The following is a 25,383-nucleotide window of genomic DNA, read 5'->3' on the forward strand; positions in this document are numbered from 1 at the left end:
TACCACTGCTACACCTGGCTATCAGCGGAGCCTTGTCAGGCAGCGAAACAGTTCATTCAGCCTCATTTACTGCCTTAAAAAAAAAAACATAGCTGATATGGCTGACTTGCTTAAACAAATGTGGTTTCTACTGACAATTGAGATGTACAAACTACGGCATAAGGGGACGATGAGCGAATAAGGCAATCCTTAATTTTGATTGAGACATTAATGAGCGAGCTAGGACAGACTTAGTCAATATAACTATTTATTCAGCACTTTGAAATGTACAGTGACAGAATTCAGAACATGGGCCGTTCTTACAGTATTCTCCCTGTACACCAAGTCAGAACCGTAGGATAAATAAAGGGGGAATATAAGCAGACAATGAAAGCTCTTACAATATTCAATTATGACATTTCTCTAAAACAGGTTATAGGCTACATGTGCACCACCAACAGCTAGCAGCTTACTACACAACATACACTTAGTATTACTTTCTTAGCTACGGTAACATATCTCCCTGGCATATTACATCATTTATGCAGCAGTATACAGTACATTTTTGCACTCACCTTGTTGTGCTGTGCTCACTTAAACAGGAAGGTGGCGCGGCGGTCCTTCGTGGGAAAATTATGTCATCAAACTTTGTCATCAAAGCCTGGCATTCTCTGGATTTATGGTGCTTTCAAGACAACTGGGAACTCCAAAAAAAAACAAGGTCGAATCATGACGTCAGTGATCTTCTGGTCGAAGCCCTAGAAAGAAGACCGAGTTCCCTACTTGTATTCTGAGTTGGATGACCGTTCAAAATGTATTTTCCCAGTTGGAGCTTGTTTTTTTCCTAGTTCCCAGTTGTCTTGAACTCACTGAAGTCTGAGAATTCAGAGTTTCCAGTTGTTTTGAATGCGGCAGAAGTCGTGCTGAATTGACAGCATGGCCAATGTTCAATGTTTATCCTTTTAAGCTTGGAAAAGAGACCATTCGGACCACACACCCACTCCACTGAATAGCAGGCAAGTGATTGCTTTGCAACGCTTGCAGTTAGACACTGATTCCTTCCCAACCACTTATTGTTGAATTTGCGATTTCCAACTTGTGTAATGTTGATGTCCAACAGCCGATGAGCACCAATACGTTTTATCTATAATTTCTCTTCATAATTTCTCTTCATATGACAAGGATTGAAAATGATTTGCCAGTAGATTGTCGACTTGATTCGACTAGCTTCCTAGCTAAGATTTTGAAAGTATGATGTTGACATGATCAGTCCAATCAAAGCTACAGTAGATATAACCTGATTTGACATCATTTTATCAGTGGCCAATGACCTTGAGCCTTCTTGGATTGGCACTTCTAATGTAACTCTATGGCAGCACCCAAGGGGCTTGAATTTTCGATCTCTCCCCGTAGATTTTGCGTGATGTGGTGTCCCCATGAGTGACAGAACACTGAGCCAATCACGGCGCAACTAGAGAACATTACCAACCCCTACGCTCCGTATTTTCCGCTGGCTGTCCCACCACCACAGGAGGCACTGAGCTAGGCTGAAACACCTGCATGTTGGAGCTGCCTTACTCAAGAAAGCAAAAAAGAGACCATGTTTGTATGCGGCTTTATTAACTCAATGATTATATATTTTTTAACATTGTTTGCAAACTGATATGTGACATGTATTAATGCAAAAAATAACATGCAAAACAGGCAACAACAATTTACTTTTTATTTTTATTTTTTATTTGAGCTAAACAGGTGGGGCCACTGATTACACTGTATGTGCATGTATCAAGGTGACATCTAGATGGTTTTCAATATTAGTTATTTATTGTGTTGGATACTATCCTACTAAAATCATCGGAGGGAAAATTCTGGCCACGTTAGCTACTGCCAGCGACAGCAATGTCCATACAACACTGCACAGTTTAGCGACTAGTCGTGCAGCCCAATCAGCTACGCAAAACGGTCTTGAGTGGCAAGAAATCTGCCCAATTAGCTGATTCGCTTTCCATACACCCACTCTTTTCGACACGCCCTCGGAGATACTCCGGTCGCCATATAGGGCTGCAGCTACCCATAATTGTTTTTAGCAGCACATTCACCACTCTCGCAAACTGCTAACTCCGCCCTCTCGCCGCACAGGTTGAGGGCCTACGTGAAACGAACTACCCAGCTTGCAGTCAGCTCAAGTCAGCAACTACTAGAGAGTGACACTGGCTGCTGACTGTGTTTGAGAGATGCAGGACAAAAGGCAATTAATTTTAAAACAGTCCTGCGATTTCTGCCATGTCCACAGACAACCCCCATACAAACAAAAACTGACTCGGAGAATCAGTGCACAACTGATGAATAGTCGCTTATACAGAAAGTATTCATACCCCATGATTTATCCCACATTTTGATGTGTTACAGCCTGAATTCAAAATTAATTCAATTGATTGTGTTTCTCACCCATCTACACACAATACCCCATAATGACAAAGTGAAAACATGTTTGTAGACATTTGACAATTTAGTCATTTTGCAGACACTCTTATCCAGAGCGACTTACAGGAGCAATTAGGGTTAAGTGCCTTGCTCAAGGGCACATCGACAGATTTTTCACCAAGTTGGCTCGGGGATTAGAACCAGCGACCTTTCGGTTATTGGCACAATGCTCTTAACCACTACGCTACCTGCCATTTTTGCAAATGTATTGAAAATATCTAATTTACATAAGTATTCAATACTTTGTAGAATCACCTTTGGCAGTGATTACAGCTGTAAGTCTTTCTGGGTATGTCTCTAAGAGCTTTCCACACCTGGATTGTGCAAAATTTGCACATTATTATTTTCAAAATTCTTCAAGCTCTGTCAAATTGGTTGTTGATCATTGCTAGACAACCATTTTCAGGTCTTGACATATATTTCCAAGCAGATTTAAGTCAAAACTATAACTTCGCCACTCAGGAACATTCACTGTCTTCTTGGTAAGCAACTCCAGTGTAGATTTGACCTTGTGTTTTAGGTTATTGTCCTGCTGAAAGGTGAATTCATCTCCCAGTGTCTGGTAGAAAGCAGACTGAACCAGGTTTTCCTCTAGGATTTTGCCTGTGCTTAGCTCCATACTGTTTCTTTCCTGAAAAACTCCCCAGTCCTTAACGATTACAAGCATACCAATAACATGATGCAGCCACCGCTATGCTTGGAAATATGGAGAAGGGTACTCAGTAATGTGTGTTATTGGGTTTTACATTTACATTTAAGTCATTTAGCAGATGCTCTTATCCAGAGCGACTTACAGTTAGTGAGTGCATACATTTTCATACTGGCCCCCCGTGGGAAACGAACCCACAACACTGGCATTGCAAGCGCCATGCTCTACCAACTGAGCTACAGGGGTTTGCCCCAAACATAACACATTGTATTCAGGATAAAAAGTTAATTGCTTTGCCATATTTTTTGCAGTAATACTTTAGTGCCTTGTTGCTAACAGGATGCATGTTTTTGAATATTTTTATTCTGTACATGTTAGTATTGTGGAGTAACTAGAATGTTGTTGATTCATCCTTGGTTTCTCCTATCACAGCCATTAAACTCTGTAACTGTTTTAAAGTCACCATTGGCCTCATGGTGAAATCCCTGAGCGGTTTCCTTCCTCTCCGGCAACTGAGTTAGGAAGGACACCTGTATCTTTGGAGTGAGTGGGTATATTGATACCCATCCAAAGTGTAATTAATAACTTCACCATGCTCAAAGGGATATTCAATGTCTGCTTTTCGTATTTTTACCCACCTACCAATAGGTGCTCTTCTTTGCGAGTCATCGGAAAACCTCTCTGGTCTTTGTGGTTGAATCTTTGTTTGAAATTCACTGCTCGACTGATACAGATAATTGTATGTGTGGGGTACAGAGATGAGGCAGTCATTCAAAAATCACGTTAAACACTAGTATTGTCACCAGTGGAGGCTTCTGAGGGAAGGACGGCTCATAAAAATGGCTGGAATGGAGTCAATGGAATGGTCTCAAACACATGGAAACCACCTCTGATGTGTTTGATACCATTTCATTGACTCCATTCTAGCTATTATTATGAGCCATCCTCCTCTTAGCGGCCTCCACTGCCTCCAATTTTTTACTCCTGAACTTATTTAGGCATGCCATAACAAAGGGGTTGAATACTTATTGACTCAAGACATTTCAGCTTTTCATTTTTTATTAATTTGTAAAAATTGCAAAATACATAATTCCACTTTGACATTAGGGGGTATTGTGTGTTGGCCAGTGACCAAAAATCTAAATGTAATCCATTTTAAATTCAGGCTGTAACACAACAAAATGTGTAAAAAGTCAAGGGGTATAAATACTTTCTGAAGGCACTGTATGTCAGTGAAGTGGCTAGCTGCCGGCAGAGATTTCTATTGCAGTAACTTTGAAGGACTCAGGCTAGTATTACTTAGCCAGCTAGAAGGATGAAGTAAGAAGCTAAGGTTAAACGGAGCCTAACTCAGCAGGAGCAAAAAATACGCTCTAACTTTGCTTTACAAAGAGTAGGCTACTGAGACAGACAGGCTGACAGTGAGGCTGAGGCAAGCTGCAATGCATGCAGAGGAGACAGAGAGAGAGGTTAGTACAGTGGTTCCCAAACTTGGGGCCGGAGCCCCATTTGGGGTCCCCTGAGAAAATATATACTAATCTTATCAAACAAGTTAGGAACTTAGAACTCAAAATGAACGTCTCCACATGGCCTGTCTTCTCTATAGGCCTACATTAAAATGCATAAAAATGCTACCAATACAGTTCTAAAAATGTAATACGTTTTCGTTTCATCGCTGATGCTGTGTCAGTGTGAATCATTTTTCACATTTTCCCCCTTTCAGGGGTATAACATTGCAATTGTCAAGATAATAGGCTATGTGTTTGTAGATCAACTGAGGTGAATGAACCTGCAGCAGCCAAGGTGATAATAGCAAAATAAATATTTTCTCCAAATGGCATTTAAACGTTTTTTTTATATTGTATAGAAATGCAGTAAATGAGCTTCAACTTTCAAAAAATGTTTACATTGTTTTTACGTTCAAAAATTGAAAATTAAAGTTGGCCTCTGATGAAGGGAAGTGGTGGCGGGATTATCTTTAACTGATTTACAAATCATTTGTATAATAAAGATAAAGATTACATTCTGTCACACATCTTTACACACTTTTGAAAACATCGTATTTCAGATGTGCTAAAGGTATAAAGGACTCCAAGGTTAAATCATGAATAAGAGAAGCAACTGAACATTTCATTATATACCTCAAATTTGGAGAAGGCAATAATTGTGAAAGAAATTCAAGAGATTTAGTAGAGTCAGTGCGGTAGTGGCAACTTTCTCAAATTGGACAATGTGGGCCTCTAGTGGCCGCTGTGGTTACAGCAAGAATCAAATGAATGGGGGATTGGAAACACAAGGAAAACTGACGTTGGTATGAGCTCTTGGCGAAGGCAGTAATTTTGAAACAAAACGCTGTTCTAAAAAAGGTAGTTTGAGTACAGGAATTAACTTCCTCACTACTTAACCATCCATTGAAGAAAAACAAATGTAAAAGAGTTTCCAAATCCATTGAAGCTGTCCCCAATTTTCAAGGCCAGTGTTGTGATTTGTTCATAAAGAAGTAATTAACCTTTTTTTACCTAATAATAATTCCCTACCTCCGTGAATATGATGAAAATACCAACCTTCTTTTAATAGGGACAGAGTGTAGAAGCCTATAAATTTGTCACTTTCTTTGTTGTGGGTCCCAGACTAACCTATTTTTCCTTAGCACAGGATTAGTCCTTCTATTTGACAGCAGTGGTCGATATACTTTTCCCCTTTTTTCCTATGTGACACCCTTATACACCACCTCCGTTCTCAAAACTATAACCTTTTACCCAGAGAGAATCCATTGGACCAAGGCAGGGGGCAGTGCAGAGCTTTCGATTGGAACAGAGCAGGGGATGTGTTGAGGTGGCAACAGGGCCCAGTCTTGATTGGCTCTGGCCTACGGCAGTAGGAGGAGACTTCCACAATGGATGGGACTGCTGGGGACATATGTTTACTAATGCTGTCTGGATGTGCAGGGAGGGAAGCCGAGAGGAAAGGAACACAACACACAACAAGAGTAAGTTTAGCTTAATTTGCTATCAGACATTCAGACCATTGTGGATATGTGCAGATTATGTGGAGTCACTCTGGGGATCAGACTTCAGTCTGATTACAGAGGTGCAAAGTGCTTGATTTGTAACTTGTGATCCCTGCTTATGTCTGTAATTGTAGAGTAAGTATGTGTATCTGTGTGCTGTTCTCAGTAGTTTGTGTGTATTTGTCTTTGTACAAGTTGTAAAGTGATCAAACTGCATGGGTGGTTATCTTTGAAAATATGAGTGTTATGGCCATTTCCATGTAAAAGGACCCATGAGCACCAACATGTGAAGTTCATAGGAGCATGTCAAATCTGATGTCAAATGAAAGCTAAGAGTCTATTTTAATTATTTATTAAGGCATATATACATTTTTCAACCATGTTCTATCCTAAATATTAGGAATAAGCAAAGGGTTTGATTTCTGGTCAGATGGAAAAGGGGTCTTAAAAAACATCTACCAGAAAAGTCTTAAAAGGTATTAGAAATACGTCAAAACAAAATCATGTTGAAGTAAAGACCCCTGCCAACTAATATCAACACTTATATTTAGTTTTGGATAAATTATTGGCCTTGTAAGTTTTGGAAACCTTGCCCTGTGCCTTTAAATTCCATTACCAAAAACCAACATATCTTTATAATAGTTTCACATTACTCTCCCTGGTGAGGAGGGAGGATATTTAAAGTTTAATTATTAATTGATTGTTTCCAAATTGGTAACAGAATTTCCAAAAAATCTGTCACAGAATTACTGCAATTGATGACACAGAATTACTGCAATTGATGACACAGAATTACCGCAATTGATGACCCAGAGTGGCTACAATGGGAAATCAAAGTAGTCACAAACCACAGTTGGACCACAGTTGGGTCACCTGCTACTGTCTTCCCTTCCACTGGCATACTGTTATGTTCAGCTGATAGCTGTTTTCTTTCTCTTTCTGTCGTCTGGTGGTAAAAGCAAGTGTGATAACAGTCTGGACAACCCCTCCCTATCTCTCTCCCTCTTTCTCTCGCTGCCTCTCTTTCCTTCTTCTCTCTCTCCAGTTAACATCACCTCTCCTGGATCTTACTGACACCTACCCATGAGCCCCCTCTTTTTCCATGTAATGTAACCAGCATCCTTACCCACTGAGCACCGACCGACACAGGACATCCATGGACGTTGAAAAGTAGTTGAAATTTGGTCAGTCCGCCCTGGCCTTGATTTCAATGTCCACAAACATAGATTTTTGGTACGGTCCTTGATTTCGCCCAAACATAGACGTCCATGATTGATTCAGACCAAATCTGAACCAATCATAGACGTCTATGTTTTACAAGTTTGGAGAGCACAGTACAGCACAGCACAGTACAGTAAAGTTTTTAAATAGTTGAGTATAGTTCAGTACAGTACTGTCTTGTATTGTACTGTACAGTAGAGTTCAGTACACAGTAGAGCACACTAGAGTTGAGTACTCTAATGTATTGTACTGTACTCAACTATACAGAACTATACTTTACTGTACTGTACTGAGCTCTACTGTACAGCAATTTTACCGAAATTCTGTTACCAAATTTTGCATCTGCACAGTTTTTGTAAAGTTTTCTGTGCAAATTGTTAAAAGTAGTCATTGTGCATAGAGTTGGATGTTTTGTTAAACTTTGAAATCAATGGTTTTTGTTTGGCACACATTTTTAAGTGAAAAATCTGAGTCTCAGTGCATTTCTGTTACTGTGGAATTGCCCTTATGTGACTGAGTTTTGTTGGGAAGAAATGTAGTGTCAGCTGTCCTCCTTACTCTCCTGTTACATATTTTCTAAAGAAAAGGGAACCAAAGAAGCAACCAAAGCAGGACATGTAGTCCCTCCTCATAACATGTTTTTTTTTCTCATAGGAAATGGAACAGAAAGCTAGAATCTAAGAGTTCCCTTATTCTTTTACAGAACCCTGCAGGTACTTGGCTCATCGCAGGCTCTGCGGTCTCTCGGGTTGGGCTAGATCTCTTGGCTGGACTTCCTCAATGATAATTACACATTTAGACACTTAAGCTCAGTGAACAAATACAACTCTTTAACCCAATTCATCCTATGTTTTCAAGGACATTGAGGACCTCAACATGTTGCTACTTATGAAGAGACTGGCATAAGATATCTAAGGACAACATCCCAGAAACACTGAGCACCAATGTCAGAGGAGTACAGTGACAGGAGCACAGGTCACGTGACGTCATATCAGGCAGTAATCGCTGAATTCTTATCATACCACTCTACGTCAGCTGTAGAGTTTTACATTTCAGTCATTTAGCAGACACTCTTAGGGTTAAGTGCCTTGCTCAGGGGCACATTGACAGATTTTTCAACTAGTCAGCTTAGGGATTCAAACCATCGACCTTTCGGTTACAGGCCCAATGCTCTTAACCGCAAGGCTACCTGCCACACAGTTCTGACCTCACTGTTTCCTACCACGCTGTCATGATTACATGCACCATACCCACACTCCGTCACACTCCATAACCTCTCACCCACCTGGGAGCCCTTCCATAGCCTGGGTAGACTCATCACCTTGGACACTCCACCCTTCAGAAATGACCGGTACCCAGCTCATGAACTATCCCACCACAAACTCTCCGTTCAGTTCTCCCAGCTCCAACTCTATTCAGCTCCATTCAGCTGCCATGACATCCCCAGTCCCCCCTTTTTCCCGGGCCACCTCAGTCCCCTCGCCGCAACTGCCTCCGGCCCTGTGGCCCCCGCTGGACTTTGCCTTTGGAGCGTTGTCGTGCTGCGGGGCCTGTGTGTTCACTAACCCCCTGGAGGTGGTAAAGACACGGCTGCAGCTACAGGGAGAGCTGCGGGCGCGGGGGTCCTACCAGCAGCACTACCGCGGGGTGCTGCAGGCCCTGTGGGTGGTGGGGAGGACGGATGGGCTCCGCGGGCTGCAGAAGGGGCTCTCGGCTGGGCTGATGTACCAGAGTCTGATGAACGGTGTGAGGCTGGGCTTCTACTCCTACTGTGATGCTGTGGGGGTCACTGCAGCCCCTGGAGGGAGTCTGATGTCAGGGGCCGTGGCCGGGGCTCTGGGGGCCTTCATCGCCTCTCCTGCCTATCTGGTGAGTAGCATACATGTTTGTTGTATTGTCTTCTCTCTCGTAGTGCATAGCTTTGGATGAAGTAAGGCGATATGGAGGGCACTTAGGGTGTCATATTGCCATATACAGACCCTACAATATTAACAGTGTTCACCCTGGAGTATGTGCCCCAATTTTCACAGCAAAGGCTCTTTGAGCACTCTGTACATGGATACCTTGTGAAGTATAATGATAAGGGACAGATATAAATGTACTGGGGGGAGTGGCTGTTCCAACTCAAGGTGTCATTTTAAAAAATGCACCCCCCTCCCCAACATTAAACATATTTTCACATGACCCTCCCCTTGTACTCTAAAATAAATTGAACACCCTCCCCCTTATAGAATTAATTCAAAATAATGTTTACGACCAGAAATAACAATAACTGTAGCGACCCTGTGTTTATAAACATGGATATCGACTTTGCCACTTCAGCATGCTTTTGTGGGAAGGTCGATGCCACACAGGGCTACGGGCCAGAAGGTTGATGGTTCGCCGACCACCACAGAGGTGCTCACTCTCCCTGCCTGTTTCATTACACAACGATCAGAGCCGGCTGCAAACAATGATCAGCTAGGGGGAAATCAGATTTTCAACATTTTAATGCCATATTTATAATTATATAAAATATATGCAACACATTTTCCACCAACAGGTATCTGTGCCAATGCACCACACAACCAGTAAACAAAGCATCCTGACTTCGGGCACTTCGATATCATGGTTTGCGTTTTCAACACTACAATAAGTAGACAATCTTGACAAACAGAAAATACATCCCTCTCTATCTTGTAAGTTTACCCAGTATCGAAGGCTTGGCTCGACAATCTCTGAATGTCATTAAACGTTTTGTTATTTTGTAACAGACGTCTCTTTCCATTCATTAATTGGCCGCTGCACAGTTTGGATTGATTGATTGATTTTATTTGTCAGTAAAAAAAATACATAAATACACAAATATTTTTAAGTGACCAGGATTGCACAAAGAAGTCAGGGACCTATTTCCCTTGTGGTCCCCATTTTTATTTTTACATAAATACATATACAATTACATAGATAGAGACAAAAAAATGCTCAACCTCCAGATGAGTATGAGGGGGGAGTTTAAGTACAATTCTTCCAAGCTTGTTTGGCTGGTAGCTTATTCTTTAGATGTTTGGGGCTGCTGGTGAACCATAATGTACAGGCATGATCAAAGTGACACTGGACTAGCGCACTTGCCAGAGTCTTTAGGGTGTCTATACTATAGCTAGGTTTCCATCCAATTGGTGACAGATTTTCATGCGAATATTACAGTGAGGGAAAAAAGTATTTGATCCCCTGCTGATTTTGTACGTTTGCCCACTGACAAAGAAATGATCAGTCTATAGAATAACAACAACAAAATCCAGAAAAACGCATGTCAAAAATGTTATAAATTGTTTTGCATTTTAATGAGGGAAATAAGTATTTGACCCCCTCTCAATCAGAAAGATTTCTGGCTCCCAGGTGTCTTTTATACAGGTAATAAACTGAGATTAGGAGCACGCTCTTAAAGGGAGTGCTCCTAATCTCAGTTTGTTAACTGTATAAAAGACACCTGTCCACAGAAGCAATCAATCAATCAGATTCCAAACTCTCCACCATGGCCAAGACCAAAGAGCTCTCCAAGGATGTCAGGGAAAATATTGTAGACCTACACAAGGCTGGAATGGGCTACAAGACCATCGCCAAGCAGCTTGGTGAGAAGGTGACAACAGTTGGTGCGATTATTCGCAAATGGAAGAAACACAAAATAACTGTCACTCTCCCTCGGCCTGGGGCTCCATGCAAGATCTCACCTCGTGGAGTTGCAATGATAATGAGAACGGTGAGGAATCAGCCCAGAACTACATGGGAGGATCTTGTCAATGATCTCAAGGCAGCTGGGACCATAGTACCAAGAAAACAATTGGTAACACACTACGCAATGAAGGACAGAAATCCTGCAGCGCCCGCAAGGTCCCCCTGCTCAAGAAAGCACATATACATGCCCGTCTGAAGTTTGCCAATGAACATCTGAATGATTCAGAGGAGAACTGGGTGAAAGTGTTGTGGTCAGATGAGACCAAAATGGAGCTCTTTGGCATCAACTCAACTCACCGTGTTTGGAGGAGGAGGAATGCTGCCTATGACCCCAAGAACACCATCCCCACCGTCAAACATGGAGGTGGAAACATTATGCTTTGGGGGTGTTTTTCTGCTAAGGGGACAGGACAACTTCACCGCATCAAAGGGACGATGGACGGGGCCATGTACCGTCAAATCTTGGGTGAGAACCTCCTTCCCTCAGCCAGGGCATTGAAAATGTGTCGTGGATGGGTATTCCAGCATAGCAATGACCCAAAACACACGACCAAGGCAACAAAGGAGTGGCTCAAGAAGAAGCACATTAAGGTCCTGGAGTGGCCTAGCCAGTCTCCAGACCTTAATCCCATAGAAAATCTGTGGAGGGAGCTGAAGGTTCGAGTTGCCAAACGTCAGCCTCGAAACCTTAATGACTTGGAGAAGATCTGCAAAGAGGAGTGGGACAAAATCCCTCCTGAGATGTGTGCAAACCTGGTGGCCAACTACAAGAAACGTCTGACCTCTGTGATTGCCAACAAGGGTTTTGCCACCAAGTACTAAGTCATGTTTTGCAGAGGGGTCAAATACTTATTTCCCTCATTAAAATGCAAATCAATTTATAACATTTCAGACATGCGTTTTTCTGGATTTTTTTGTTGTTATTCTGTCTCTCACTGTTCAAATAAACCTACCATTAAAATTATAGACTGATCATTTCTTTGTCAGTGGGCACACGTACATAATCAGCAGGGGATCAAATACTTTTTTCCCTCACTGTATAAAATCTTCATAAAAACATTATGCCATTTCAGAGTTTCCTTTAGGAAAACATGACAGGGAAGATTTTAATTTTTCCAGACATTTGAGATATTTTACGGACATCTATATGCATTCAGATCCAACCTGGTGCAGCCAGCGCCATCAATAAATGAAGGATGTTGGCTAAATGAGCCACATTTACGTGTTCTTAAAAACAGCTATAACAAATGACAAAAACACTATTCCTTGTGTTTCGATGTGTAGCATGTGCAACATTTTATTGCCTATTTTATTTATTGGTTTTTAGGCTACTTTCCTAAAATAATAATTGTCCACCTCACGGTTCAGCTCTCAGAGATTTGAGCACTAAATGTATCAGGGTATTGAATGTATAGGCTTAGGTGTCCACTGTATGATATATATATATATTTATATACACTACCGTTCAAAAGTTTGGGGTCACTTAGAAATGTCCTTGTTTTCGAAAGAAAAGCAATTTATTTGTCCATTAAAATAACATCGAAGTGATCAGAAATACAGTGTAGAAATTGTTAATGTTGTAAATGGCTATTGTAGCTGGAAATGGCTGATTTTTAATGGAATATCTACATAGGCCCATTATCAGTAACCATCAGTCCTGTGTTCCAATGGCACGTTGTGTTTTCTAATCCAAGTTTATCATTTTAAAAGGCTAATTTATCATTAGAAAACCCTTTTGCAATTATGTTAGCACAGCTGAAAACTGCTGTGCTGATTAAAGAAGCAATAAAACTGGCCTTCTTGAGACTAGTTGAGTATATGGAGCATCAGCAATTGTGGGTTCGATTACATTCTCAAAATGGGCAGAAAAAAATTACTTTCTTCTGAAACTCGTCAGTCTAATATAGTTCTGAGAAATTAAGGCTATTCCATGCGAGAAATTGCCAAGAAACTGAAGATCTCTTACAACGCTGTGTACTACTCCCTTCACAGAACAGCGAAAACTGGCTCTAACCAGAATGGAAAGAGGAGTGGGAGGCTCCAGTGCACAACTGAGCAAGAGGACAAATACATTAGTGTCTAGTTTGAGAAACAGGCGTCTCACAGGTCCTCAACTGGCAGCTTCATTAAATAGTACCCGCAAAACACCAGTCTCAACGTCAACAGTGAAGAGGCGACTCCGGGATGCTGACCTAGGCAGAGTTGCAAAGAAAAAGCCATATAGTTGGGAAGAGATTTTTGACGTACCGATCCCATGGCATAGTGTTTATGAACTGACACGCAAAATGACACCGAATTCAAAAATTTGAATCTTTAAATTTAAATTATTATATAAAATTCTTGCTACCAATAGAATGTTATTTATATGGGGGATACAATCTTCCCAGCTCTGCAGATTTTGCTGTGAAGAGACAGAATCATTAGATCATTTGTTTTGGTTCTGTCCATTTGTAGCTTGTTTTTGGACACAGGTCCAGGAATGGCTAAAGGATTGCAATATTTACCTGGAGCTAACCTTGCAGATAGCATTACTGAGTGATCTGAAAAGTCATAGTCAATCGATCAATAATATAATAATACTTTTAGCAAAAATGTTTATTTTTAATTCCCAATCTGTAGAAGCAATGAGAATAGAAAGGTTCAGAACTTTTGTAAAACATCACAGTAGGGTTGAAATATATATGGCCAATAGAAATCCTATATGGATGGTGTTAAGAGATAGATGGGAGGTATTGAATGGAGTTGAAGGATGGGACTTATAACAAATAACAACAAATAATAACAAGATAACTAATAATGTAAGCATACTGTGTCCATAATAAGTATATAGGTTGTATGTTGGGAGCTTTTGGGAAAGAGCACAGTTAGAAAGATATGGCATATAGAAGCAAACCGGATGGACATCATGAAAATGATCGGAGAGTTTGAGAGTAGAAGTTGTTCAGCAGCAAAAAAAATAATATATATATATATAATTATTGTAAAATTGACTCTGTCCATAAGGTGTAGATTGTAAGTATAGGCTGGAAGTAGAGGCCTGGGCATTGTTGTTCACTAATTTACCCCAAGTAGGGAAAGGATGGCGGGGTTGAAAAGTAATAAAGGGGAGTATATATACAGTGGGGGAAAAAAGTATTTAGTCAGCCACCAATTGTGCAAGTTCTCCCACTTAAAAAGATGAGTTAGGCCTGTAATTTTCATCATAGGTACACGTCAACTATGACAGACAAATTGAGAAAAAAATTCCAGAAAATCACATTGTAGGATTTTTAATGAATTTATTTGCAAATTATGGTGGAAAATAAGTATTTGGTCACCTACAAACAAGCAAGATTTCTGGCTCTCACAGACCTGTAACTTCTTCTTTAAGAGGCTCCTCTGTCCTCCACTCGTTACCTGTATTAATGGCACCTGTTTGAACTTGTTATCAGTATAAAAGACACCTGTCCACAACCTCAAACAGTCACACTCCAAACTCCACTATGGCCAAGACCAAAGAGCTGTCAAAGGACACCAGAAACAACATTGTAGATCTGCACCAGGCTGGGAAGACTGAATCTGCAATAGGTAAGCAGCTTGGTTTGAAGAAATCAACTGTGGGAGCAATTATTAGGAAATGGAAGACATACAAGACCACTGATAATCTCCCTCGATCTGGGGCTCCACGCAAGATCTCACCCCGTGGGGTCAAAATGATCACAAGAACGGTGAGCAAAAATCCCAGAACCACACGGGGGGACCTAGTGAATGACCTGCAGAGAGCTGGGACCAAAGTAACAAAGCCTACCATCAGTAACACACTACGCCGCCAGGGATTCAAATCCTGCAGTGCCAGACGTGTCCCCCTGCTTAAGCCAGTACATGTCCAGGCCCGTCTGAAGTTTGCTAGAGTGCATTTGGATGATCCAGAAGAGGATTGGGAGAATGTCATATGGTCAGATGAAACCAAAATATAACTTTTTGGTAAAAACTCAACTCGTCGTGTTTGGAGGACAAAGAATGCTGAGTTGCATCCAAAGAACACCATACCTACTGTGAAGCATGGGGGTGGAAACATCATGCTTTGGGGCTGTTTTTCTGCAAAGGGACCAGGACGACTGATCCGTGTAAAGGAAAGAATGAATGGGGCCATGTATCGTGAGATTTTGAGTGAAAACCTCCTTCCATCAGCAAGGGCATTGAAGATGAAACGTGGCTGGGTCTTTCAGCATGACAATGATCCCAAACACACCGCCCAGGCAATGAAGGAGTGGCTTCGTAAGAAGCATTTCAAGGTCCTGGAGTGGCCTAGCCAGTCTCCAGATCTCAACCCCATAGAAAATCTTTGGAGGGAGTTGAAAGTCCGTGTTGCCCAGCGACAGCCCCAAAACATCACTGCTCTAGAGGAGATCTGCATGGAGGAATGGGCCAAAATACCAGCAACAGTGTGTGAAAACCTTGTGAAGACTTACAGAAAATGTTTGACCTGTGTCATTGCCAACAAAGGGTATATAACAAAGTATTGAGACACTTTTGTTATTGACCAAATACTTATTTTCCACCATAATTTGCAAATAAATTCATAAAAATCCTACGATGTGATTTTCTGGAGAAAAAAAATTCTCCTTTTGTCTGTCATAGTTGACGTGTACCTATGATGAAAATTACAGGCCTCTCTCATCTTTTTAAGTGGGAGAACTTGCACAATTGGTGGCTGACTAAATACTTTTTTTCCCCACTGTATAAAAAACATGGGGGATTGGAAGTGATGCAGACAATTACATTGATAGAAGTTACAATCTATCTGCAATATTAAGCTGATCTACCCCCATAAAAAAAGATAATCTTGTTTCTCATGGTCTGAGAGTCCTTTAGGTGCCTTTTGGCAAACTCCAAGCGGTCTGTCATGTGCCTTTTATTGAGGAGTGGCTTCCGTCTGGCCACTCTACCATAAGGCCTGATTGGTGGAGTGCTGCAGAGATGGTTGTCCTTCTGGAAGGTTCTCCCATCTCCACAGAGGAACTCTGAAGCTCTGTCAGAGTGACCATCGGGTTCTTGGTCACCTATAAATAAATAAAGGCAGAAAAGCTTAGGCCTAACCCCAGAGAGATAGTGAGAGATAGAGACATGCCGGTGGCATGCTACGACACTGACATTCATTTATTTATGTCAGATGGCTACTGCCTCTGCTATACAGAGATAGACGTACAGAAGGAGGCTAATTCGTTTATTTTAGATCCGAATATTTTGTATAAAGATAAGCATTATATTGTTAGATTATAGGAGTAACTCTGGTAGGTCTGAAACAGTCTTCCTCACCTCAAGTTCAACTGTCGGAGTCAGTTGGAGCGCCGGGGCGCACTGCCTTCATATCATAGACCTGCAGTAGCTAAAGCTTAATAATAGCCACACTATACCAAACCTTCACAAACGTTTCGAAACTTTATTACGGTAATATCAAAAGTAAGTCAAGCCATTAGGGAAAATACAAAAAGAAGAGCAAATGTAAACCTGAGAACCGCACTACCCTCCCCTGTGCCCAATTAAAAAACACACACACAAAAAATACGTTTGACAACCCTCCCCTATGTTGGACCCCCCCCCCCCAGTAAATTTAGATCTGTCCCTAAGTGTGACAGTGTTTGTTTGTATCATTAATTTATTTTGTATGCGGGTAGTAATATTGTCCCAGCCATTTTCCCTGTTATGAGAACTTGACGTGTTTGTGTGTGTACTGTAAATACAAATTAATCAAGTCAGCCAGTTCAGTGTGTTACATATCATAAGTTGTGTTTCTACTGTGCGAAGGTCAGTGGCTTCTACAGTGGCTCTGTATTTCCCCATGAGTTAAGGCAGTTGTTTAACTTGTGTAACCCAAGGTGGCTCTCATATACTCAGGCTGCTGTTGTTGTCTAGGCTGAATCTGTTGCTCAATACGTCAATGTAGCCATCTGACCTCTGCAGCATCGTGGAAACACTATATCATCTGCATGGTGATATGTTTGTGAGAATCTGGGTCACTAAATATACCCAGCACGTACCTACTTCTAAGCACTACCCAAAATACTTCCCAGCATTCCCTCCTATGCTCTCTGGCAGTATATGAAGGAAAGAGAGAGTGAGACAGATAGAAAGAGAAAGAGATGTGAGGATATTTTTGGTTGCACTCGGTATGTGAGAAGAAGCAGGGAGGGGTCAGACTTGGGTGTGTGTGCATGTGTACTGTGAGAGCCCAACTCAGGTTTCTAGACCCAGTCAGTGTGCAGTGTCATCTCAGTAAGCTGAATAATGGTCATTCAGAGAGAGAGAGAGAAGGGGAGATGTGAAATGGAGGTCATGGAGATGTGTGTGCCTGTGTGTGCAGAGTGCTCAAAAACGTGTAAATGTTACATAACTCATACCAGGTGTACCCACTGAACAGTGTGTCTCTATTTAGTGATGGGGTTGTGCCTCTGTTATTATGGGGAGGTGTAATGCAAAGTTTCTCTTTGCAATGCTGTGCATGTGAAATGGGTACACAACAGAGGAGGCTGGAGGGAGGAGCTATAGGAGGACGGGCTCATTGTATTGGCTGGAATGGAATAAATGGGACGGAGTCAAACGTGGTTTCCATGTGTTTGATGTGTTTGATAACATTCCATTTATTCCATTCCAGCTCTCTTCCAATGAGCTTGTCCTCCTATAGCTCCTCCCATCAGCCTCCTCTGGAATAGAATACATTGAAGCAAGTGTTTTATGTTTCCTCCACAGGTGAAGACACATTTACAGGCCCAGACAGTCGAGGCCATTGCAGTGGGTCACCAGCACAACCATCAGGTGAGGAGTGCGTGTGGTGTGCGCCAAACAGTTGGACCAAGTGTTCAAGATCTCTGGCTCTCTAGTTGTTCAGGCTGTACACCAGTCCTTCATGTTATATCAATATGTCACTTTGTTTCCAATCCCACTCCTCTATCATCCCTCTCTCTCTCTCCCCTACTTCTTCAGCCCACCCCCAGCATAACTAATCATATCAGTGTGGTCAGGAGTGTCGGTGTTAGTGTAAACAATGCTGAATGAATGATGAATACACGGCCCCAAACATGTGTTACAGCTCCGTGCGAACCCCAGTGACACATCACAACCACCAGCCAATCAGTAACATGCAAGCAGAGGCGTGGAGGGGTGTCAACGAGACAATGATACACAACCTTTGTGACTAATACTGTAATCACAAGGAAAAAGACAAGCACAGGGATTTATTTTAAAAACCCTGTTAAGGGATGTATTGTGGCCCTTTTGATCTCAGAGATACATATTTTTAATTTGTCATGGCACTGTTCACTTGCCTTGCTACCCAAACTCCTTGCTTCAGGCAAAATGCTACGCCACGCCTATGGACGTTAGTTTCTTCGCCGCAATGAGTCTGGATCTGAGCACCTCCCCGATGATTTCTAGAACGCAAATGCATTCAAACCGTTCTGATTGGTCCCAGAAACCAATGGGTTGGGCCAGAGCCAGAACACACGTGGGTAAAGTGGTTTTAAAAAAAGGAGTCATTGTCTTTGATACTCTGATTGGTTAGAGATGATCCAATCGCTGATGACTTTGTACAACACCCCTCATTTTGATGTCACCACAAACGACTTCAACAATGGCAGTCTCAGACTGAAGTACAGTATGTAGGAAACATAGACCAGAGAAGAATTCAATTTTAGTCGTCAGGCAAACTGTTCACACCCTTACAATAACGATCAAAGCCAATGTATAGATCTAAGGTATGCAGGTTTGCTATTGTAAAGCTGGCACAATATCCCTTTGTGTGTGCTGTAGGCTGAAGCTGTCCAATACCCTGACACACTGCCATTTGTGGGCAAAATATCCACAAGTGATGTAAGCGCAGAGTTGATAACTTAATAGTAGAAAAATGTCCATACTTCAGGGAGGGATTTCGATAAGATAACACTTTCACATTCAACAGCGAGAAGCACTATAAATGGTAGTAATAGTTTATTTTAAAGGGACCATGTGCAATTAAAGATTTTAGACAGTGAAATATGATGTTCACACCAGAGTTAGCAAAGCACAGCTAATTTTCATCTGCAGTCCCTAACTAACTAACTAAATACATAAACATAACTAAATACACATCAGTCATACAGTAGTATAGTAGGATAACAGATTAAAACAAATACAGGAAACATAAAATACAACAAATAATACAACAAATACAGGAGACTTGAGACTTGAGTGCATTAAGAATTAGTCAATGTGTGCAGGATTGATGCGTCTTGATCCATGCTTTGATCTGCATGGAGAATGATTTAAAGTCACTAGTGCTTCTTAAAGTAGAGGGAATTCCATTTCCTAATGCCTGAGGTGGAGAATGCTGACTGCCCAAAGGTGTTTTCTTTTAGGAATGACACAGACTCCTCTTGTGGAGGTTGGGGTGATTCTGCTGTTTCGTTCAGAGTTTAATATGACAAAATCTTTCAGAGGTGGGGGTGCAACATTGATGATAATCTTACAAACTAGACAAACATCTGAGAAAAACAAAGTTGTCGAAATGGAACAGATTGTACTTGGGGAGAATATTGCAGTGATGGTAATGATGTGATTTCCTGTCCAGGATCTTCAGTGCTTGTTTATATAGAGATCGAAGGGGTTTAATTTATGTTTCATTGGCTTGAAACCAGCTGGTGATACAATAGAACAGGTGAGAGAAGATCATTGCATGTAAATACATGTTGGTTCCTGATGTATCTAAAATTTGAAAGACTATCTGATTTCTTAATGTTTTTTTAAGTTTAAATATAATGCCCAAATATTTAAACTCGGTGACTGTTTTTATTTTTGGTCCTTGGATGAGTATGTCCGGGTAAGCGTGTTTGTTTAGTTTTGTGGAGAAGTACATGGCTACCATTTTCCCCACATTGAGGGTGAGGCAGGAGAGGTTGAGCCATTTAGCCATTTTCTACAATGATGCTGTTAGTTTGCTTGCCACTTCATCAGCATAGAAATGCGTATAAAGAACTGTATCATCCACAAACATTTGAATATCCACACTCTGGCATACAGATGGAAGGCCATTAATATAGGAGAATGAATAACAAAGGGCACAGGATTGTGGCACCCCCACAGTGCAATCCCTTGGTGATGATAGTTCACTATTAATCCAAAACACATTGCATCCGGTCTGCCAGATAAGACACAATCCATTTGAAAGCATTTGATGAAATGTTGAAGTTGGATAGCTTGGAAAGGAGGACATTGTGGTTAACAGTGTCAAAGGCTTTTCCGAGGTCAAGGAAAACTGCACCTACAACACCCCCTTTGTCCAGCTTGGCCTTGATCATCTCTAGGAAATGGCAACATGCTGTTTCTTTAGAGTGGTTGACCCTAAACCCAAACTGCATGGAGTGAAGGGGAAAGTTACCTGTATTCAGGTGGGCTGATAGCCTACACTTCTGGCTCAACACTTCCAACTTTTCTCCCTCATAAAATGTATTTGTTTTCACCTGAATTTCCCTCCGTCAGGGTGTGTCGAGTGCCTTCGCCAATATCTACCGGCGGGAGGGCGTGGTGGGGCTGTGGAGGGGTGTGAACGGGGCTGTGCCTCGAGTGATGGTGGGATCAGCCGCCCAACTAGCTACCTTCAGCTCCGCCAAGGAATGGGTGACACGTCTACAGGTAACTATAGAAACCATGTATCGCACTCAAAGGCTGTGTTGCGTATTGCATTAAGCCAGGTATCACACGTGCAGAATGACCTGTACAGGACAATACCAGCAGATAAGGATGGTGTATATAGAACTATTGAAAGTGTTTGAGTGTGTTTATTGTTCTTTCGAAGGTACATTTCATACAAGTAGCCATCAAGATATGAATAATCTTTCACCTCTACAGTTGTTTGATTTCTTTCTCTTTGTCCTTGTAGTGGTACAGTCCAAACAGCTGGCTGGTTGCCTTGACAGCTGCCTGTATCAGTGGAGTTGCTGTGACAATCACCATGACGCCGTTTGACGTCATCAGCACACGCCTCTACAACCAGCCAGTGGATGAGCGTCATAGGGTGAGCCTCTTTTCAATATCTTGTTTTCCTTTGTCCACCATCATTGGAATTGCCTATTTCACCCTGATATTCCCTGGTCTTGGTTTCTAAGTAGAACCTTGCCTTCTCCATATACTGTATACCTCTGGCTCTTAGCTGTTGAACTCACAGATTTACAAGATCTACAGTGCATTCGGAAAGTATTCAGACCCCTTGACTTTTTCCACATTTTGTTACATTACAGCCTTATTCTAAAATTGATTAAATTGTTTTTTCCCCCTCATCAATCTACACACAATACCCCATAATGACAAAGCAAAAACAGGTTTATAGAAATGTTGGCAAATGTATTAAAAATAAAAAACTGAAATATCACATTTACATAAGTATTCAGACCCTTTACTCAGTACTTTGTTGAAGCGCTCTGAAGACGGTTTCCATCAAGGATCTCTCTTTACATTGCTCCGTTCATCTTTCCCTCGATCCTGACTAGTCTCCCAGTCCCTGCCGCTGAAAAACATCCCCACAGCATGATGCTGCCACCACCATGCTTCACAGTAGGAATGGTGCCAGGTTTCCTCCAGACGTGACGCTTGACATTCAGGCCAAAGAGTTCAATCTTGGTTTCATCAGACCAGAGAATCTTGTTTCTCATGGTCTGAGAGTCCTTTAGGTCCCTTTTGGCAAACTCCAAGCGGGCTGTCATGTGCCTTTTTACTGAGGAGTGGCTTCCGTCTGACCACTCTACCATAAAGGCCTGATTGGTGGAGTGCTGCAGAGATGGTTGTCCTTCTGGAAGGTTCTCCCATCTCCACAGAGGAACTCTGGAGCTCTGTCAGATTGACCAACGGGTTCTTGGTCACCACCCTGACCAAGGCCCTTCTCCCCCGATTGCTCAGTTTGGCCCAGCGGCCAGCTCTAGGAAGAGTCTTGGTGGTTCCAAACTTCTTCCATTTAAGAATGATGGAGGCTACTGTGTTCTTGGGGACCTTCAGTGCTGCAGCAATGTTTTGGTACCCTTCCCCAGATCTGTGCCACAACACAATCCTGTCTCTGAGCTTTGCGGACAATTCCTTTGACCTTATGGCTTGGTTTTTGCTCTGATATGCACTGTCAACTGTGGGACCTTATATAGACATCTGTGTGCCTTTCCAAATCATGTCCAATCAATTGAATTTACCACAGGTGGACTCCAATCAAGTTGTAGAAACATCTCAAGGATAATCAATGTATGCACCTGAGCTCAATTTCGATTCTCATAGCAAAGAGTCTGAATACTTATGTAAATACACTTTTTAATTTCGTATAAAAAAACTGTTTTCGCTTTGTCGTTATGGGGTGTAGATGTGTAGATTGATGATAATTTTTTTTTTTTAAATCAATTTTAGAATAAGGCTGTAACGTAACAAAATGTGGAAAAAGTCAAGGGGTCTGAATACTTTCTGAATGCACTGTATACTGTAACTGTCTTTAGCTGTTGAACTCACAGTTTTATCCTCTGCCTCTCTTGCCTGTCTGTTAGGGTCGTCTGTACCTGGGCTTCTCAGACTGTCTGGTGAAGGTGTGCCGGACAGAGGGTCTTCTGGGGCTGTATAAAGGCATGGGCCCTGTGTTCTTCCGCCTGTGCCCTCACACCGTTCTCAGCATGCTCTTCTGGGACCTGATGAGACAACGGGCCTTTCAGGACGTCCAGAACCAGAGCTGAAGAGAAGAGGATATTCTGCCAATCCTGGAGGACAATGGAAGTTGATTTAAAAAATACTTATTCATTACTAAAACCAACATGTTTGGGCCTGCTGTCTTCATCAGAGCCGGAGCTAAGACAGAAGGCCTCATATGGTGGACAGAGTTTAATGAATAACTGGTCCGTTGGTAGAGACGAGCAGTAGATGCTCTTTGTGACGGCAGTGTGTAAAGTTGGTGGAGAGACGAGGAGGAGGAGACGCTCTCGATTCCACAGAATAGACTTGCACTCCCTCAGGGGTTGACAGGAAGGACACATAATGGCTTGACATACTGAGTGTACAAAACATTAGGAACACCTTCCTAATATTGAGTTGCACCCCCTTTTGCCCTCAAAACAGCCTCAATTCGTCGGTGCATGGACTCTACAAGGTGTTGAAAGCGTTCCACAGGGATGCTGGCCCATGATTTAACAAGTGACATCAATAAGGGATCATTGCTTTCACCTGGATTCACCTGGTCAGTCTATGTCATGTTAAAAGAATGAAAAGTTCCTAATGTTTTGTACATTCACTGTATGTTACTTGACTTGATTTAAAAAACTTGATCTATCTCAGGTTGATTTTGTAGACACTGCAAATTGCTGGACAGTGATGTTGAAGGATGATATGTAAGATGAGGCTCACTCCATGCCTAAGCCTTATGGTCAAAAGTCAAACTGTGCACAAGAAGGCCCATTTTTCATGAAACAAGATTACGTTTGGTCAGATCACCAAGTCCATGTAATATGTGCTTTTTAGTCTGGGTTAGTGACCTGGATAATATTGAGCCTACAGTTTTACTGATATGTTTGTCTTTTCCATGCAATGTGTGAAAATAAAAATGCCTAAAGAAAAATAACTTGAACTAACTGAAGTACAAATGTATAATTGTTGTATTAAGCCTTTTGAATTGCTATTCTAGATCTTTATACTTTTTAACATTGTTACAGACCCTACTGAAGGCACAGGTGAGTAGCCCAGCCTAATTTCTGATCATTCATTTCTTAAAAGCATTACGCTCCAATGTAATCAGTCAGATTCCCTTGATTCAATTTCAAGCAATCATCTCTATATTTAGGTACAGTGCTTTTGATCATAGTTTAATAGTCAAGCCTATCTATAACAGTTATTTATTTGCAACCCTTTTTGATCAGTTAACGGATAGGCCTACTCAGACAGACGGGGGCACACGTCGTCAGACCACTATCATACGACCTTTGAAATTTCAACATGGAGAAAATGAAGGCAACATGACAATTATCGGAAGGGTGTCGTGTTGAGGAGGAAAGGATATTAATTCACACTACTTGGTCTTCTTACTGCCTATCTAATCAATGACAATATCACTGTACATTTTGGGATAGACATTTCTAGCATGAGATAATAAACAAATACTTGTGAGGATCGTGAGAGTCAGAAAAAAACAGGAAAAAGTCTCCCTCAAACTGGATACTGCAGATCCCGGTATGGCTAGCATTTGACTCCAACCCTGTTGATTGTGTTTTGCAAGGTGAGTCGTTCAGCCTGGTCTCATAGACTAGACGTAACATAGTAAATGTCAATCCGGAACACTGAAATGAGTATGATATGTTACGTTTGTGATGGTTACATAAGACAGAACATTACTTTGAAGGCAAAAACAAAACGAGGGTGGTTGGTCGGCTGACAAGCGAGGACTTAGATATGGTAATTTTCACGTTTTCATAAATTATTAGAATGTTTGGGAATTACGTATACTAAGGCATTTGTGAAAATTCTATAGCAATATAGTGGGAAAGCGGCCATGCGTTTGGACAATTAATAGACACTGCAGATAATAAAACCTAATAAAAACATCTGTCTCGTCCAGGACCGGAGTCTACGCAGACCAGTGCACCATAGCTAATCAGAGCCACAATAGGACTTTATGCAAACAAGCCATTTGCCATACAGGCCTGCAATCATTCACTTTGAATTGGACTGTGTGTTTACAGGCAGTTGCAACAGCATGACTTTAGATCATTAGAACGCATTCGCCAAAAGCCACCTGAATTGATTTCTGCAAATATGTCAATACCACGGGAGTCCTCTTACATTTGGGAACTTTACAGTCGTATTGATCAAACAACCATGAAAAGGTAGGCTCTCTCCCTCAGTTATGCACATCAACAACAACAGCAAGATCAACAACTAATGCTAGCCATAGCAAGATGAGCCAAAATCTGACGAATGAACATTAGATAAACCCTCTCAAACTGTTTCAGCTAGTTGGCCGTCAAAATTGTAACCTACTCCTCCTTCTGCAGCTTGCCTGCAACCAAGCACACAAGCTACAGTAACTGGCTAAAGTTGTCTAGATTGCTAGCTAGCTACAGTGAGGGAAAAAGTATTTGATCCCCTGCTGATTTTGTACGTTTGCCCACTGACAAAGACATGATCAGTCTATAATTTTAATGGTAGGTTTATTTGAACAGTGAGAGACAGAATAACAACAAAAAAATCCAGAAAAACGCATGTCAAAAATGTTATAAATTGATTTGCATTTTAATGAGGGAAATAAGTATTTGACCCCTCTGCAAAACATGACTTAGTACTTGGTGGCAAAACCCTTGTTGGCAAT

General features: G+C 41.6%; 1 protein-coding gene across 8 annotated transcripts; it reads left to right on the forward strand.

The window, feature by feature from the left end:
- The first annotated feature begins 6,016 nt into the window (after positions 1–6,016).
- slc25a34 (solute carrier family 25 member 34) lies at positions 6,017–23,658 on the forward strand. 8 transcript variants are annotated; one of them, XM_084173725.1, is made up of 8 exons: positions 6,017–6,101; positions 7,168–7,355; positions 7,998–8,056; positions 8,202–9,212; positions 17,784–17,849; positions 20,547–20,699; positions 20,947–21,081; positions 22,583–23,658. In XM_084173725.1, exons 4-8 carry the CDS (start codon positions 8,583–8,585, stop codon positions 22,763–22,765), a joined length of 1,167 nt encoding a protein of 388 aa, XP_084029851.1. In that variant the 5' UTR covers positions 6,017–6,101; positions 7,168–7,355; positions 7,998–8,056; positions 8,202–8,582; the 3' UTR covers positions 22,766–23,658. The 8 variants fall into 8 exon arrangements, with proteins under 8 accessions (XP_084029851.1, XP_084029846.1, XP_084029848.1 ...); XM_084173720.1 differs by having other exon boundaries at positions 7,998–9,212; XM_084173722.1 differs by having other exon boundaries at positions 8,047–9,212.
- The last annotated feature ends 1,725 nt before the right edge of the window (positions 23,659–25,383 follow it).

Source organism: Coregonus lavaretus (genome assembly GCF_964263955.1).
Source record: "Coregonus lavaretus genome assembly, chromosome: 12".
In the NCBI taxonomy this organism is placed as follows: domain Eukaryota; kingdom Metazoa; phylum Chordata; class Actinopteri; order Salmoniformes; family Salmonidae; genus Coregonus; species Coregonus lavaretus.

Coding starts and splice junctions, on each gene's coding strand:
- slc25a34 (XM_084173720.1), top strand. CDS start 8,583: ATGCACCATACCCACACTCCGTCACACTCCATAACCTCTCACCCACCT. Junction 9,213..17,783: donor TCGCCTCTCCTGCCTATCTG/GTGAGTAGCATA, acceptor TTTCCTCCACAG/GTGAAGACACATTTACAGGC. Junction 20,700..20,946: donor AATGGGTGACACGTCTACAG/GTAACTATAGAA, acceptor TTGTCCTTGTAG/TGGTACAGTCCAAACAGCTG.